The following is a 13,840-nucleotide window of genomic DNA, read 5'->3' as shown; positions in this document are numbered from 1 at the left end:
TGAGATGCGATTGTCAGCTGTTTTTAACAATTTAAGCCTGCATCTAAAACAACGAGATTGTCTAAAAAGGAAACCAAAGTTTCATTATTAGGTAAAATGTCTTATTTTCTAATGTATATTCAAAATTGCTCTTTAACTAAAGAAAATTATGTTTTATCCGATTACTCGATTAATCGATGGAATTTTCAGTAGAATAATCCATTTCTAAAATATTCGATTGCTGCAGCCCTACTGTGAATCATAAAACTATCTGGTCAAAACAGAGAACAAAAATCAGATTTAAGCCAACAAACTACTAATATATAAACAATTCTACATTGTTGCACATATTTTCAGGATACTAGTAATCCCGTCACACAAAATTGTGACACAACTAATATTTTTAAATTGGGTGTTCAAGAAGGGGCAAAAAAAGGAAAGAGAACACACACATATAAGTTGGGGGTAAAAGATATGTGCGATTTTAGAAAGGGCCCAAACCACAAGAAAGTAAGGGTTGAATGCATGCTGGACCTTCCTCGGACCGGCACTCATGCACACAGTTTTTCAGAACAGGAAAATGATTTCAGCTGTGTAAATTGACAGCGGCCTTGTAAGCTCAAGATGGAGAGGGGAGGAAAAAGGGGAAGCCTTGGGGCCTGTGTAATAATTCCTGCTTAGCAGAGAAGCCGCTGGGGACCTCCTCTTTTATGGAAACTCAATTCAACATCACATGATCAAATTAAACTGTAAACTGCTACCAAATGAACCGCGGAGTGGATACCAACTTGGCCCTGCGGTCTCACAGGCGCAAGTTTATTTAGCCTTCTTTGAAGAAGCTGATCTACTCATAGTGATAAACATGCACACAGTACATTTCTAATGTTCAGGCTGAAATGGAAGTTGGAGATAGCGTTAGTGGACCCTCATCTAAATATGGTCTGTCAGAATGTTTACACCAGCTCACTCCTTCGTCTTCGCCGGCGTCTTGTCTACCAGGGTGGCATTAAACTCAAACCCTGTGTTAGACATTCTAACCAATTTCATGTACAGAAGACAATAACACCATAGCTGTAGCTGGGATTAGTCATTCACTTATGTCAACAAATGTAATTAGAGGTGGGCTTTATACAGAGTTACAGCAAATGGCTACTGGCACATATTGTGTTTGCAGCCACATATGGTTATAGTTTGTAAACACATATGTTTACATGATCACAACCTATCGGCTGGGACTTACTCGGCGGATCAAATACAACATGATTCAGCACAGGAAAAGCGCATGCATTCCAGCTTTGTTTTCGACAACCATGACGATGTTGTCGATGAAAATATTTAATCAACGAGCCCTTTTTTTCATGACGAGATGGTAACGACCTAACAACAGGTTTTGGGAGACAAATGGGCTGTTTACATGCTGACGCTTTGACACCAATTGTGTTGCTGAATGGCCTCACCTTTACATGGTGAGAGCAAAACTGAAGGCAAAGACGCAAACTTTTGATTCCAGCCTTTAAAGCGGAACAATTCGATTGCAGGAATTACGCCTCAACCATATGCATGGAGCACTTTCGCTCCAATGACGTAGCACTCGCACACGTCACTTCAGGCTTGCGCAGTCGCTGCTAGTAAACATTCAAATCAGCAAGTGTGGCAGATCGGCGGCTTTAATTTACTGTTTTTATAATATTTCAAATTTACCGAGAGAGACGGAGCTTTCAATCATTTAGCTTATAGACTCCCCCACCCCTGTCCCCCTCGTTCCCTGGTCAACAGGCCCCCCACATGGTGTCAAACGGAAATACATCTAGCTGACGATAGCACCAACATATTAGTAATTGGTCTAGATTTTCAGTGTATTTCTTGTTGTAGTTTGTGTTTTTCTTTCTTCTCTTGTGTTTCTTTTCTTCTGTTCCCCCATAACCCCTTCCTGTTCGCTGCTTTGCTATAATAAACGAGGTATGTTGAGTGATCACAATGGGAGTATGTCAGACTCTCAATGTGAAACATTAAAACTGTTCAGACTATCCAGACACTTAGACTTCCATTCTCCGTGTCAACCAGCTGAACAGGACAGGTTTTAAAAAAAAAAAAATAAATAAATATATACATATATATATATATATACACAGTGGGGAGAACAAGTATTTGATACACTGCCGATTTTGCTGGTTTTCCCACTTGCAAGCCATGTAGAGGTCTGTAATTTGTATCATAAGTTCTCTTCGACTGTGAGGGACGGAATCTAATACAAAAATCCAGAAAATCACATTGCATATTTTTTAAATAATAAATTTGTATTTAACTGCATGAAATAAGTATTTGATACATTACCAACTAGTAAATATTTCGGCTCTTATTTCTTTTTTAAGATCCCCTCCTGTTCTCCACTCATTACCGGAAGTAACTGCACCTGTTTGAACTTGTTACCTGTATAAAAGACACCTGTTCACATGCTCAAACAAACAAACTCAGACCTCTCCACAATGGCCAAGACCAAAGAGCTGTGTAAGGACATCAGGGATAAAATAATAGACCTGCACAAGGCTGGGATGGACTACAGGAAAATAAGCAAGCAGCTTGGTGAGAAGGTAACAACTGTTAAAGTGTATCAAATACTTGTTCTCCCCACTGTGTGTGTATATATATATATATATATATATATATATATATGTATATATATATATATATATATATATATATATTTCAAATTTAATTTTGTGCCTTTTAAAGCGAAAGACAAAAAAACGCATGGACACCATTGCTTCAAGTGGGTGGGTTGTCTTCCAGGCTGAGGAGGTTGCTGTCAAAGAAGTGGCTGTCGCCTTGTAAAACTGCATTGCCCTCTTGGGCCCGGCATGAATACCACCATCGTTTTTACGCGGAACTGCGACATTGTTCGAATGGAGACGGAACCAGTAAATGCAAACTTGAAATTTGTCGTATTCTTGGAGCGTCACCATGTAAACCGCCCCTAAAACGCAACAAGACCGATGGCAGTTTTTGTGTGACAAGATAAGACGGGCAAAAAAAAGTTTCCGTCACATGTTTACCATGTGTGACATTTTATAAGTAGTTTAGCCTGCATCGTAGCAGTGTCTGATTGTCTCACTCGTGATATGCTGCCCCACCAAGACTCACCAGTGTCGTCTCCAGTCATGCCAGCTTGCACACCCGGCAAATTTTTTCTTTTTTTTTTTTAAACAAAGTTTATGGCGTCCAGGTGGGTGTTATTCATTGAAAATAATGTACTGTTTTGCTGCAAGTTGGCGGTGTCCTTGTTGAATCTACAATATGTGCTCGTCGGTCAATGCTCATTCGAAATAGTTGCAAAACATTTATTTATGTATAATAATTATTTTGGGGGGAGTTTTTTCATTAGACAAACACATTTTGAGATAACTAAAATCTGACTAAGACTAAGTATTATCATCCAAAAGACTAAGATCATCAAGAACATTTACAATAGGACGGATAATAGCCTTAAACGTGTAATTAGTTAGACTATACGGCATGTTGGCCACACGAGTATACCACTTGTCCGGATTGGTTGTTACTCGGATAATGTAGGTGGGTAATATTACCCATCGCTTAATATGGACTGATGGCTCCGCACAACTATCGGATACTAAGAAAGTGACATCATGGAGAGTGCCATCGCCATTTTTAGTGCGGCATGACGGCATTGTAAACAATGGAAGCGGACGATAGAGACTTGGCATTTCCTGCTCCTCTTTTCTTTTCCACAGGCGGGCTCGCTCGACTTGAACAAGCTGTGATAAACTGATCATCCATTCACAAATTTTTCTAGAACCTTCAAACGTACGTCGCAATAATATGCTTCAATTCAGTGCCCATTTGTGGTCCTCCCATCGCGGATTAGTTCATCTTTCATCGTCTCCGATCAGCCAGCAGCGGGTTTGGCCCCACCCAACACAATGCCGGCCAAACTGGAGTATATAGAAATGCGTAGAGAAAAATTAAACCCCGAAAAGTGAACCGTGTGGTACCCCAAGTAACATTTCAGTTCAGTTTGTAGTAATTTTGATGACATTTCTGCCTGTCAAAACTGTCCCCATTTCCAGGAACGCACTCCAAGCACTCCTGGCTGCGGTTTCTACTTCCAGGAAATATATGCAGCTCCACACCATATGTTTCTATTTGTTATTTTCCAAGCGGTGAGGGCGCAACTGAGCATTGATTGTAACATCCCAAGTAACAATGTCCGGCTTTCGTTTTTGTTGTTTTTTTTCTAAAGATTTATTTCCATCACAACCCGGCGACTGCTCGTAAAAGCCGAGTGCGGCCTCAGTACCTTCACTCTCACTCCTGTGTGATGCGTTTGATTGCAATCACGAAAAAAACAGTGATCACAAAACAGAGTTCCCGACCCCTGGTCTAGATGGTGTAGTAATTTCGAAATTTCCCGCCAGTGAGTAATGAGTTTCCGGTTCAGAGGTAAACCGTGCGGGCGATGACGTAACACATGTGGCTTCTCCTTTCTACGCATGCGTCGATTGCACAAATGTAGGTGTACCTTGCAGAAGCGAAGCCCTTAAACGTACCTTAAACGAAGTGCGGAGGGGGTATAAAAATAGTCGGCAAAATACTGTGGCGAAAACTATCTGTCCTGGTGTAAGACGAAAATTAAAATGGCTGCCAAAAACAACACTGATGCATTCTTAGTCATGAAAAAGCAACGATCATATTGAATAGATGTTCGGACGTGACCAAGGAAGGCAGTGAGGAAGATAATGCCTGGTTAGGACAAGAAAACTTTTCACACAAAGTAGTTTCACATAATTCCTGGGTTCCACTCAGAAAGGGAAGCGGTGACTCCAAATGTGGTTTGTTTGCACTCATGCATACACACTACAACGAATGCTTACTGGTCGTGGTAAGAGTTACTGCGAAACATGAATCTTCAATATGTTCAGAATGTGGTGCAAGCATTAAATACATGCACAACTTTAGGTGCTTTTCACTGAATCTATTGTGCATTTACCGTAAGTGCATGCAAAAGCCTTCAGTCAATATAATGTGTTTAGGTTTGGGTGGAGCTTTATGTGAGCCCATCATTCTCTTTGAGGAGATGTGGCACCACAACCACAGAACCTCAAACTACCAGAAGCAGACTTTTCAGGCCAATATAGAGTGAAATTGCAAGTCTGTTCTAGGGGAAGGAACTATTTTTTTCCCTTCTTTCAACAGATTACTTCCATGTTTAAAACATCATCAGTCATCTTTGGACAAGATAACAACATGGTCAACACATTTCTGTGGAACCAAAGCATATCCTGAACAAACATTCACAATAAAGAATGTGAAACTGGGTTCAATAAAAAAATGGGGGGACCAGACAAGAGGCAGTAAAACAGTAGCTATGGTAACTGATCAATACCATGCATGCTCCACTCTATATCTGTTTCAGGTTGGCAGGCATACCCCTAAGCATTGACATTCTCTGCCTGCCTGCTGCTTGCATTTTCCCCCCTTTTAAGACATTCCCGCTGGCTGAAGCAAGTGTTGTCATCCATCCTTTTTTTCCTCCACATTACGTCGTGTGTCAGCACACATCTTAGTTGCAGCTGCACAAAGCATTAGGCATCACTTTTATCCCCCATTACATATGTTTGCCAGCAACATATCTGCCCATTCAAACAAATGCTTTCTCACAGACACAATGTGGGGCTGTGGTTTCCAGGCAGCTGTGACACAATCCAGATACTCAGCGCTGCCTATAGCAGGGAAATATGTTTTGTGCTGAGATATTCCCCTTAGAAGTTTAGATTTTCCCGGCCTAGCAGCTTTCAACCATATGTGTCTTTTTGTTTGAGCTGGCAGACCCTGTAGACCCTAAAGATGTCATTCATTGTGCTTTGTCATTGCTGATGCAGCTTAACTGTGGGACAGCCACAAGCGGGATTGTGAAATATATTGCATTGCATTGAGGGGAACCATTCGCGAGAGAAATTTTACCAACGTCAATTATTTGGGGGGAAAAATGGGTACCTGAAACAAAATTTCCCAATAACAAGTTCTGTTCTTTTCACAGTACTTTCCACACACACACAAATACTATTTTTAGACCGTGACGTCGCCATCGTAACGCGGAAGTGGGACATCATACACACGCCCTCGCATACAATCCATTATATTTCTGCTCGTTTTCGCTAGAAATCTTTCAAAAATATACATGCTGATCAAACACTCCTGCTACGGAACTTGTAGAAATGACTCTAGACATTACGACATATGAAGGATTCTTGTTCATTTCGTTAATTTTTGTTGTTTGTTTATTGTTTTAACAGCCAGGTCTTTATTTTAAAGGGGAAGTTCTGAATTTTTGACATTAGGTGTTGGGCCAGCAGAGCAAAAAAAAAAAAAAAAAGGTAAACTGATAAATTACTTTAAATTAACATACTTTGATAATAAAGTAATCAGTAAAGTAACTAGATTACTTTTTTGCGGCATAATCAGTAATTAAATTACTTTTTAAGTAATCTGTGACAGCACTGGTGTCATTCAACTAGTTGTCAGTTGACTTATTATTACAAATTTTCGGAAAATATGTTATAAAGGTTGAAAAGTTCCCTAGTGTTGCTTTAAGACGTGCGACCGGTAACTTCAATATTAAATGTTATCATAATAGCTTGGTCAATAGATTGAAAAGTGTTTGCAAATCATTGCATTGTTTGTATTATATATACTTTTTGACATTCCAAATTAATTGAACTGGGTTTGTAATCATGACGTATAGTATAACTGTTTACGCTGCACAATGTAATAAGAAAATAAGAAGCTATAAAACTTGCCTAAAATAGCTTAGACTCATTAAAAAGGAGGGGGGAAAAACTTACTGGTAAAGGTCCTTGCGAAGCACTGTGCGAGCTAGGGGGTTATCTGCCTGAGGAGCCATGCTAAGGGACCCCAACTTAAGCACCAATGTGTCTTCCTTATTCACGTGGCGATCTGTTGACACAAATAGGTCTGAATGAGCAATCAATCAGGATTGAAATAACGCTGTGTTATACCTGGTGTGGCAGTTTTGTCAGGTGCTCGAGGGCAGAAAACCCTGATCAGATTGGTGTTGATGTAGATAAGAGGCAAACATCGCGATGTCAACGTGTGGTTCCGCATTGGCTGGCCTGCTGACTTTCCACGGTCTTTGTAGCGTCTTGGTACTGTCGTCTTAAAAATCCAGTCAAAATGGAGATGATTCAAAAGAATGTACATAGTTTTGAAGGAACAACAAATCTGTACATCCATATCTTAATTTCTCACCTGAAATATTCCAACAACAGTAGTTAATAAAGGACATGACAGCACAATGTCAAAGGGCTGAGCTGTCAGAAGGATTTCTCGCAGGTACTGTGGTGAACCATCTGCTAGCGGATCAGCGCTGCGCGTTGGCCGCTCTGGCCTAGTGGTGAGTTTATGCCGAACATTTTTAGTGACAGCCTGCGTGTAGGTAATAGACAAGAATCCATGTTGCTGGTGAGAGCCTTCCAGGACCTTGGCTGCCGTCTAGCCAATGGTAGGAGAGGATGGAAAGTAATGTTAATATTCAAATTGGATATATAAATTAATACAACAAGTGCATACTATCGTGTCCATTTACATTAGTAAATAAACGCGGTGGAGAAAAAAAAGTTATTATTCAACTGAACAGAAATGTGTTTCTAACGACACTTTATTACGTTTTTTTTTTTTTTTTTAAATCTAAAATGGATGTTTTAGAATTTAGACTAACCCTCCTGTTACATCAACGGGTGAAACTGACCCATTTTAAATTTTAACATGTCTTTTACAGTGGGATTGTTATTTGTGATGCTTTTTTAATTTGGATATTTACTCACGGAGGTCAAATTGACCCTTTTTTCTCCATTTTAAAATGGCAAATTTCTATTTATAAAACAGTGTTACACATATATAGCTGTGGAATTAATATTGAGGTTATTTTATATTGGGATATTTACTCAGAGATCAAATTGGCCCATTTTTTTTGTTTAAAAAAATTGTATTTTTGTGTATTAAATGTGTTCTGCTTGGGTGAAGGTTAGTGGAACATGTTTACAGTTCGATCAATTCAGTTTCTGACACATTTACCACTCATTGCCTTTGTCGGCGATAGACGTCCGAGCCATTTTGACTGGGAGGGGCAAATGAACGAACGTGCATTCACACCCTCCCAGTCAAAAATGAATCGGACGTCTATCGCCGTCAATAGCAGCCAATGAGTCTGAGCTTAATTGTTTCGATAATTTTTTGACACTTGCACATTCCTTGGGTCGAACTGACCCAACAAAACACGGGTAACAGGAGGGTTAAACGACTATGAAGCTATAACAATTTTCAAATGAATGTCTATCAGGACAGAAACCAGACATAAAATGGTACGTATATGTCTGTTTATGTGATGGCAATGTGAAATTAGACTTATTTGAATTATTTAGGATGATACCATGAATAAGTCTATTAATAATGTAACATGATAGACAACGTGCTTAAGACACCAGAATGGTTTAAAACATTTGCGTCGATTGAATAATGATTGAACTCATCATGAATAATTTATAATTAACACATTTCAAATTATCAATAAAAATAGCATCCCTTTCCAGAAATTGAAGCAAACACACTTATTGTGCATTCCTCAGAGCGTCACATCATCCCTAAAGAATCGTATTGCATGTGACTGATTTGAATTAAGTCAAAGTGCTTGGATGATACTTTATGGCTCGTATGTTTTAAAGTAAAATTCTCAATGCATTAGTTGCCAAAACATCTCTGAGGAACGCAGAGAACCTAAACCACTACATATGAAGCATAGCAGAGAAAGCTACAAAGCAGAAGAGCCATATTCTTACAGGAGGGAAAAAGCCAGAAAATTGGCAGAAAGACTCTTGCTTGCTGACCGGTCGAACCAGCACAGTGCGCCTGTTCAGCTTGTCAGTGCAAGAAAGGACCACTCCTCCACAGCTGTGACGAACACCCTCCTCCGTACTGGAGGTGAGGAGAGAGACAATAGATGCAAAAGAGGACAGTGAGAGCCAGAGAAGGAAATTTAATAGTGCGTGATTGGAAAGAACCACAGCAAAAATAACGGATGTCATTGAATTTCATAGAATTACTGTCTTGAGATAATTGAGGGGGAAAAAAACGTTAATTTGTAAAACCAGGAAAACCATATCATCTTGAACCAGAAGAAATACTGTTCAATGGTCATGTACCAGATAAATATAATGTGATGATCATCACAATACAAATGGAATTGTTTAAGAAAATATTTTTTGGAAGGACAAAATTCTTGGCCGAAAACCGGATATTGGAAACACCTGGCCGAAAACTGAAAGGCCGAATAATACGCATGCATACAATTCATTTTTTATTTCATTTTAAAAATATTTTTCATTATTTCCTGAATCATATCCATTGCCTTTTTTCTGCGATCAGGTAGAAATAAAATGTAGTGCGCAAACATCTTCCAGAATGTTCTACAACCTCCGAGGCTCGAGAAATTTTGTTTGAAAGGTGCAGATTCTAAAAACCCCTTAGGAGGGTGCGTTCCTGGCAGCAGTAAGCATTTTGTGGCAAACTCAATGTTGTAGCATCCTGTCAGTGGACATATCTGCTCATGAAACCTTGACAAATGCGCTTTCTTGGAAGTTTGGGACTCTCGAAAAATATGTTTCACGCCTCCAGTTACTCAGCTAAATGAGATCTCGATGTACGTTTGTGTGGAACTGTAGTTGACAACAACAACAAAACTATTCCGTTCTCGCCGAAACTAGTAAAGCTCTTTACAAGGCTATCACAATCTCCAGTGTAGTGATATGAAAAATTATCTGAACCTTTTGGAATTTCTCACACTGACCACTCCAGAACGTGTATTTTGTTCGTCTGAAACCATTCTTAATTTACTTCTGTGTTTTGTATCATTGTCTTGTTGCAGCAACCATCCTCTTTTTAGCTTCAACTGTCTGACAGACGGCCTCAGGTTTTGCTGCAAAACGTCCTAATAAACTTTTAAATTCATTCTTCCATTAATGGTTGCAAGGTGTCCAGGCCCTGAGGAAGCAAAACAGCCCCAAATCATGATGCTCCCTCCACCATGCTTCACGGTGGTCATGAGGTGTTGATGTTGGTGAGCTGTTCCATTTTTCCTTCACACATAATGTTGTGTGTTACTCCCAAACAATTCAACTTTGGTTTCATCAGTCCATAATCTATTTTGCCAAAACTTCTGTGGAGTGTCAAAGTGCCTTTTTGCTAACATTAAACGAGAAACAATGTTTTTTCATACAGCAGTGACTTCCTCCGTGGAGTCCTCCCATGAACACCATTATAGGCCATAGTTTTACATATACAGTGTATCACAAAAGTGAGTACACCCCTCGCATTTCTGCAGATAATTAAGTATATCTTTTCATGGGACAATACTGACAAAACAACACTTTGACACAATGAAAAAGTCTCTGTGCAGCGTATATAATAGTTATTTTCCCCTCAAAATGACTCAAAATATAGCCATGAATATCTAAACCCTTGGCAATAAAAGTGAGTACACCCCTTTGAAAAAACGTACAAACCAAAATGTCCAAATTGAGTACTGCTTGTCATTTTCCTTCCAAAATGTGACTCATTACAGGAGTGCTGTCTGTCAGCATTGCTGCAGAGATTGAAGAGGTGGGGGGTCAGCCTGTTAGTGCTCAGACCATACGCCGCACTCTACATCAAATTGGTGTGTGTGGCTGTCACTCCAGGAGGAAGCCTCTTCTGAAGACTGTACACAAGACAGCCCCTCCTTCTCATCAAAGCATAGGACATGGTTCCAGTAATCCATGTGCTTTATTGACATGTCTTCAGCAAACTCTTTGCAGGCTTTGCAGCCACCGTCTAAGCCGAGCAACGTTGCTCCCGGCCGGATTCAACGGGGACTGGCAGAGGGGGTGTGGAAGTCGCGGAAAAAACGTGACAAACAGAGGAAGTGGTCTTGCCATAAAATTATTGTACAAATGTACATGTCTGCATTTAAGTACTGGTTTATTTGCATACTGCTCGCTTGATTAAACTCCAAGCTTCTCATGCACAGGCTCAAATGCACTGTACTCGATGTGACGTGGGACATGACTTGGAAAGCAACTTCAAAACGAGCGTGTAGCAGCGATGAAGCAAATGTATTTTCCTTCATTTAATAATATATACTAGCGTAGTGTAGTGTTGCTTCTCGCCGTGTTTTGATTACGTCATCACAAGAGGACTACGGTTCTTCACACTATTTAGCGATAAACTTTCAGCCTTTTACCCGAAAACGAAATTTTAGCTGTTTTCGGCCAAAATTTTCGGCGTCGAATTTTCGGTCACATCTCTATTTTTTTGTAAGGCAGATTAAACCCATGTTTAAAATGATAGAATACTGATTGATTACAATTATTTGTTTTTAGCATGTGTTACTGGTATAAGACCATCTACAGTATTAGCTCAAATCAACAAGAGAATGGAGGCCTATGTCACCAGTTTCCATCCACTTCATTATTATGACAATTAGAACCACTGGAGAGACAGGGGATGTCATTGTATTCATTTCAATGCACACTGTTCTTATATTCTTAGTTTTTAGGGTGTATCTCAATGCAACATGTCTGGACACTCTGAGTCAAAGCCAAAAACATGATGTCTTTTCCTGTCTGTCCAGCATGAGCAGATAGTAAGAACCCTGATTCAGAGCAGCAGAATGGCAGAGACATATTATTAGGGGGCTTAATGCTGGCTGCTGTGAGACAGGCAGAAGCCTCACCACAGCTGTCTCCTTGCACTGCAGAAGGAGTCCTTCATAAAGCCCAGAGTGCCACCCTTGACCTGGCCTGGAGAAACACACATGGCTAAATTTTAATGGGGCATCTGGAATTAATTGGACAACTGTCACGATTCCATAATATCTCTTTAATGGCAGAAGCTACAAGTCATATGAAACCAGGATATTCTTTCTGGCATCCGATTATTGTTGTGGCACGCAGAAATAGCCCTGTAATGAAAAATGCAGAATCAATCCATTAACATTAAGATAAACATAGCGTTCATCGCATTTGTTTCTACTTGGTATAGTAATCACCAGTTCTCTCTTCAAACCGGGTGGCCTGGTTTTGACACTGAGTATGCAAACACTTTTTTTCTGGGGTGGCTAAAAATCAGTGCCCCTTCTGTGGCTCTCTCTTAAGACATTTTAAATAACTTGTGTTTGACTATAAAATAAAAGCCTCATATACTGTAAGGCAATTTGGCTTTGTTTTCCAGAAATAACACGGAAATTTGAGTGGTGATGTCACAGAATGCCATACTGTGAGCTAAATAATACAGTGGTACCTCTACTTACAAACATTTCTACAAATGTTTTCAGGTTATGACATGTTTAAATGGGAAAATATTGCGAGAGGCACATATACCATACAATACTGTAAAAAAGATATGTACTTCCTGCCCCCTACTTTTAAATGTCTTCCAATAAGATCCTGCTGCCCTATTGGTCATAATATCTCCCATTATGCTCTCCTGCTCTCTTATTGTTGATGACGTTTCAATTTGGGAGTCGCAGTATGCGGATGTGTACAGGCACGACGGGTCGTGTTTTTCTTTTTTTTTTGCATTTTGTTCTATTATCTACTAAATTACAGGTATTAATGGTTACGCTAGGTACATAGAATGATTCAAATGTGTTTGTTTTATTTTATTCCAGTTTTACCCCAATTACAAAATGTAATGTGCTTGGAACGGATTATGGCATTTACATGTAAAATGCGTCTCTATTCATGAAATTTTCGGGTTACGAGACAACTTCCAGAACCGATTAACATCTTAAGTAGAGGTACCACTGTAATTAAAACAAGCCATAGACTTCATAATATATTGACGGGACACGGGGTTAATGGGGGGGTTCTATCTCTGTCGAAGCTGACCGAGTGGAAACACAGAAAGAGCTTTTTACATTGAAAATTATGGTGAATAAAAGCTTAAATCCATGAATTCTTTATAGATATGGATGTAAAACAGTCTCGATTCTTTGTTAAAAGCAAAAAAAAAACAAAAAACGGTCAGTTAGCATTTATTTTACGTAAATATGTCGAATGTGCTGCTAGTCTTTAATCCACTGTGGTGCCACCTTATTACCACAAAGAGCTTTTTACGTTGAAAAGTCTTGTGAATAAATGCTTCAATCCCTGAATTCTTTATAGATATGAACGTAAAACAGTCTCGATTCTTGGTTAAAAAAAACAACAACAAAAAACAGTCAGTTAGCATTTATTTTACATAAACATTGCGAATGTGCTGCTAGTCTCTAAGCCACTGTGGCGCCGCCTTATAACCACAAAGAGCTGTTTACGTTGAAAATTCTTGTGAATAAATGCTTAAGTCGCAGAATTCTTGATAGATATGGACGTAAAACAGTCGCGATTCTTGGTTGAAAGCAAAAAAACGGGCAGGTAGCATTTACTTTACGTAAACATTGCGAATTATGACGCCAACGCCGTAGCGGTTAATTTCTCCCTTTGATTTTTTTCACGTTTCAAAATGCATGCATGGTACGAAAAATATAAAAATTACCTTGAGTACTTGAACAAATCACTCGTGAGACTATCCTTCCTGTTTGTATGCGGTACAGCTTTTGTAATTTTTCAACCTAAATCCGGCGTTGTGTTGGTTTTAATAATTACTGCGAAGCATTACTTAGGCTTAACTGAAGCTGAGTGTGGGTAGGCCGCTACCGCAGGCGCGGCGCAAGGTCTGGCGGAAGGGTCATGTCAATATACTGTATAATGAAGTCTATGAACAAGCAACTGCTTGAGGGGAATACGTTTCTGAC

The 13,840-nt window shown here is 39.5% G+C and overlaps 1 protein-coding gene across 3 annotated transcripts in view; it reads right to left on the bottom strand.

The window, feature by feature from the left end:
- The window catches only part of LOC130914348 (intermembrane lipid transfer protein VPS13B-like), a 625,421-nt gene that overhangs the window by 309,050 nt on the left and 302,531 nt on the right, over positions 1 to 13,840 (bottom strand). The window contains exons 28-31 of one of the 3 annotated variants that reach the window (XM_057833447.1): positions 11,780 to 11,846; positions 7,264 to 7,506; positions 7,014 to 7,170; positions 6,840 to 6,951 (exon numbers count right to left, since the gene is read on the bottom strand). In XM_057833447.1, the coding sequence (XP_057689430.1) occupies positions 6,840 to 6,951; positions 7,014 to 7,170; positions 7,264 to 7,506; positions 11,780 to 11,846 (579 nt within the window). Of the gene's footprint in view, positions 1 to 6,839; positions 6,952 to 7,013; positions 7,171 to 7,263; positions 7,507 to 8,849; positions 8,986 to 11,779; positions 11,847 to 13,840 lie in introns of those variants that run through there. The other 2 variants (XM_057833446.1, XR_009062893.1) reach the window with 2 other exon arrangements.

Source organism: Corythoichthys intestinalis, chromosome 4 (genome assembly GCF_030265065.1).
Source record: "Corythoichthys intestinalis isolate RoL2023-P3 chromosome 4, ASM3026506v1, whole genome shotgun sequence".
Classification (NCBI taxonomy): domain Eukaryota; kingdom Metazoa; phylum Chordata; class Actinopteri; order Syngnathiformes; family Syngnathidae; genus Corythoichthys; species Corythoichthys intestinalis.
Note: the sequence above shows the minus strand (reverse complement) of the source record. Positions and strands in the feature narration are given on the sequence as shown.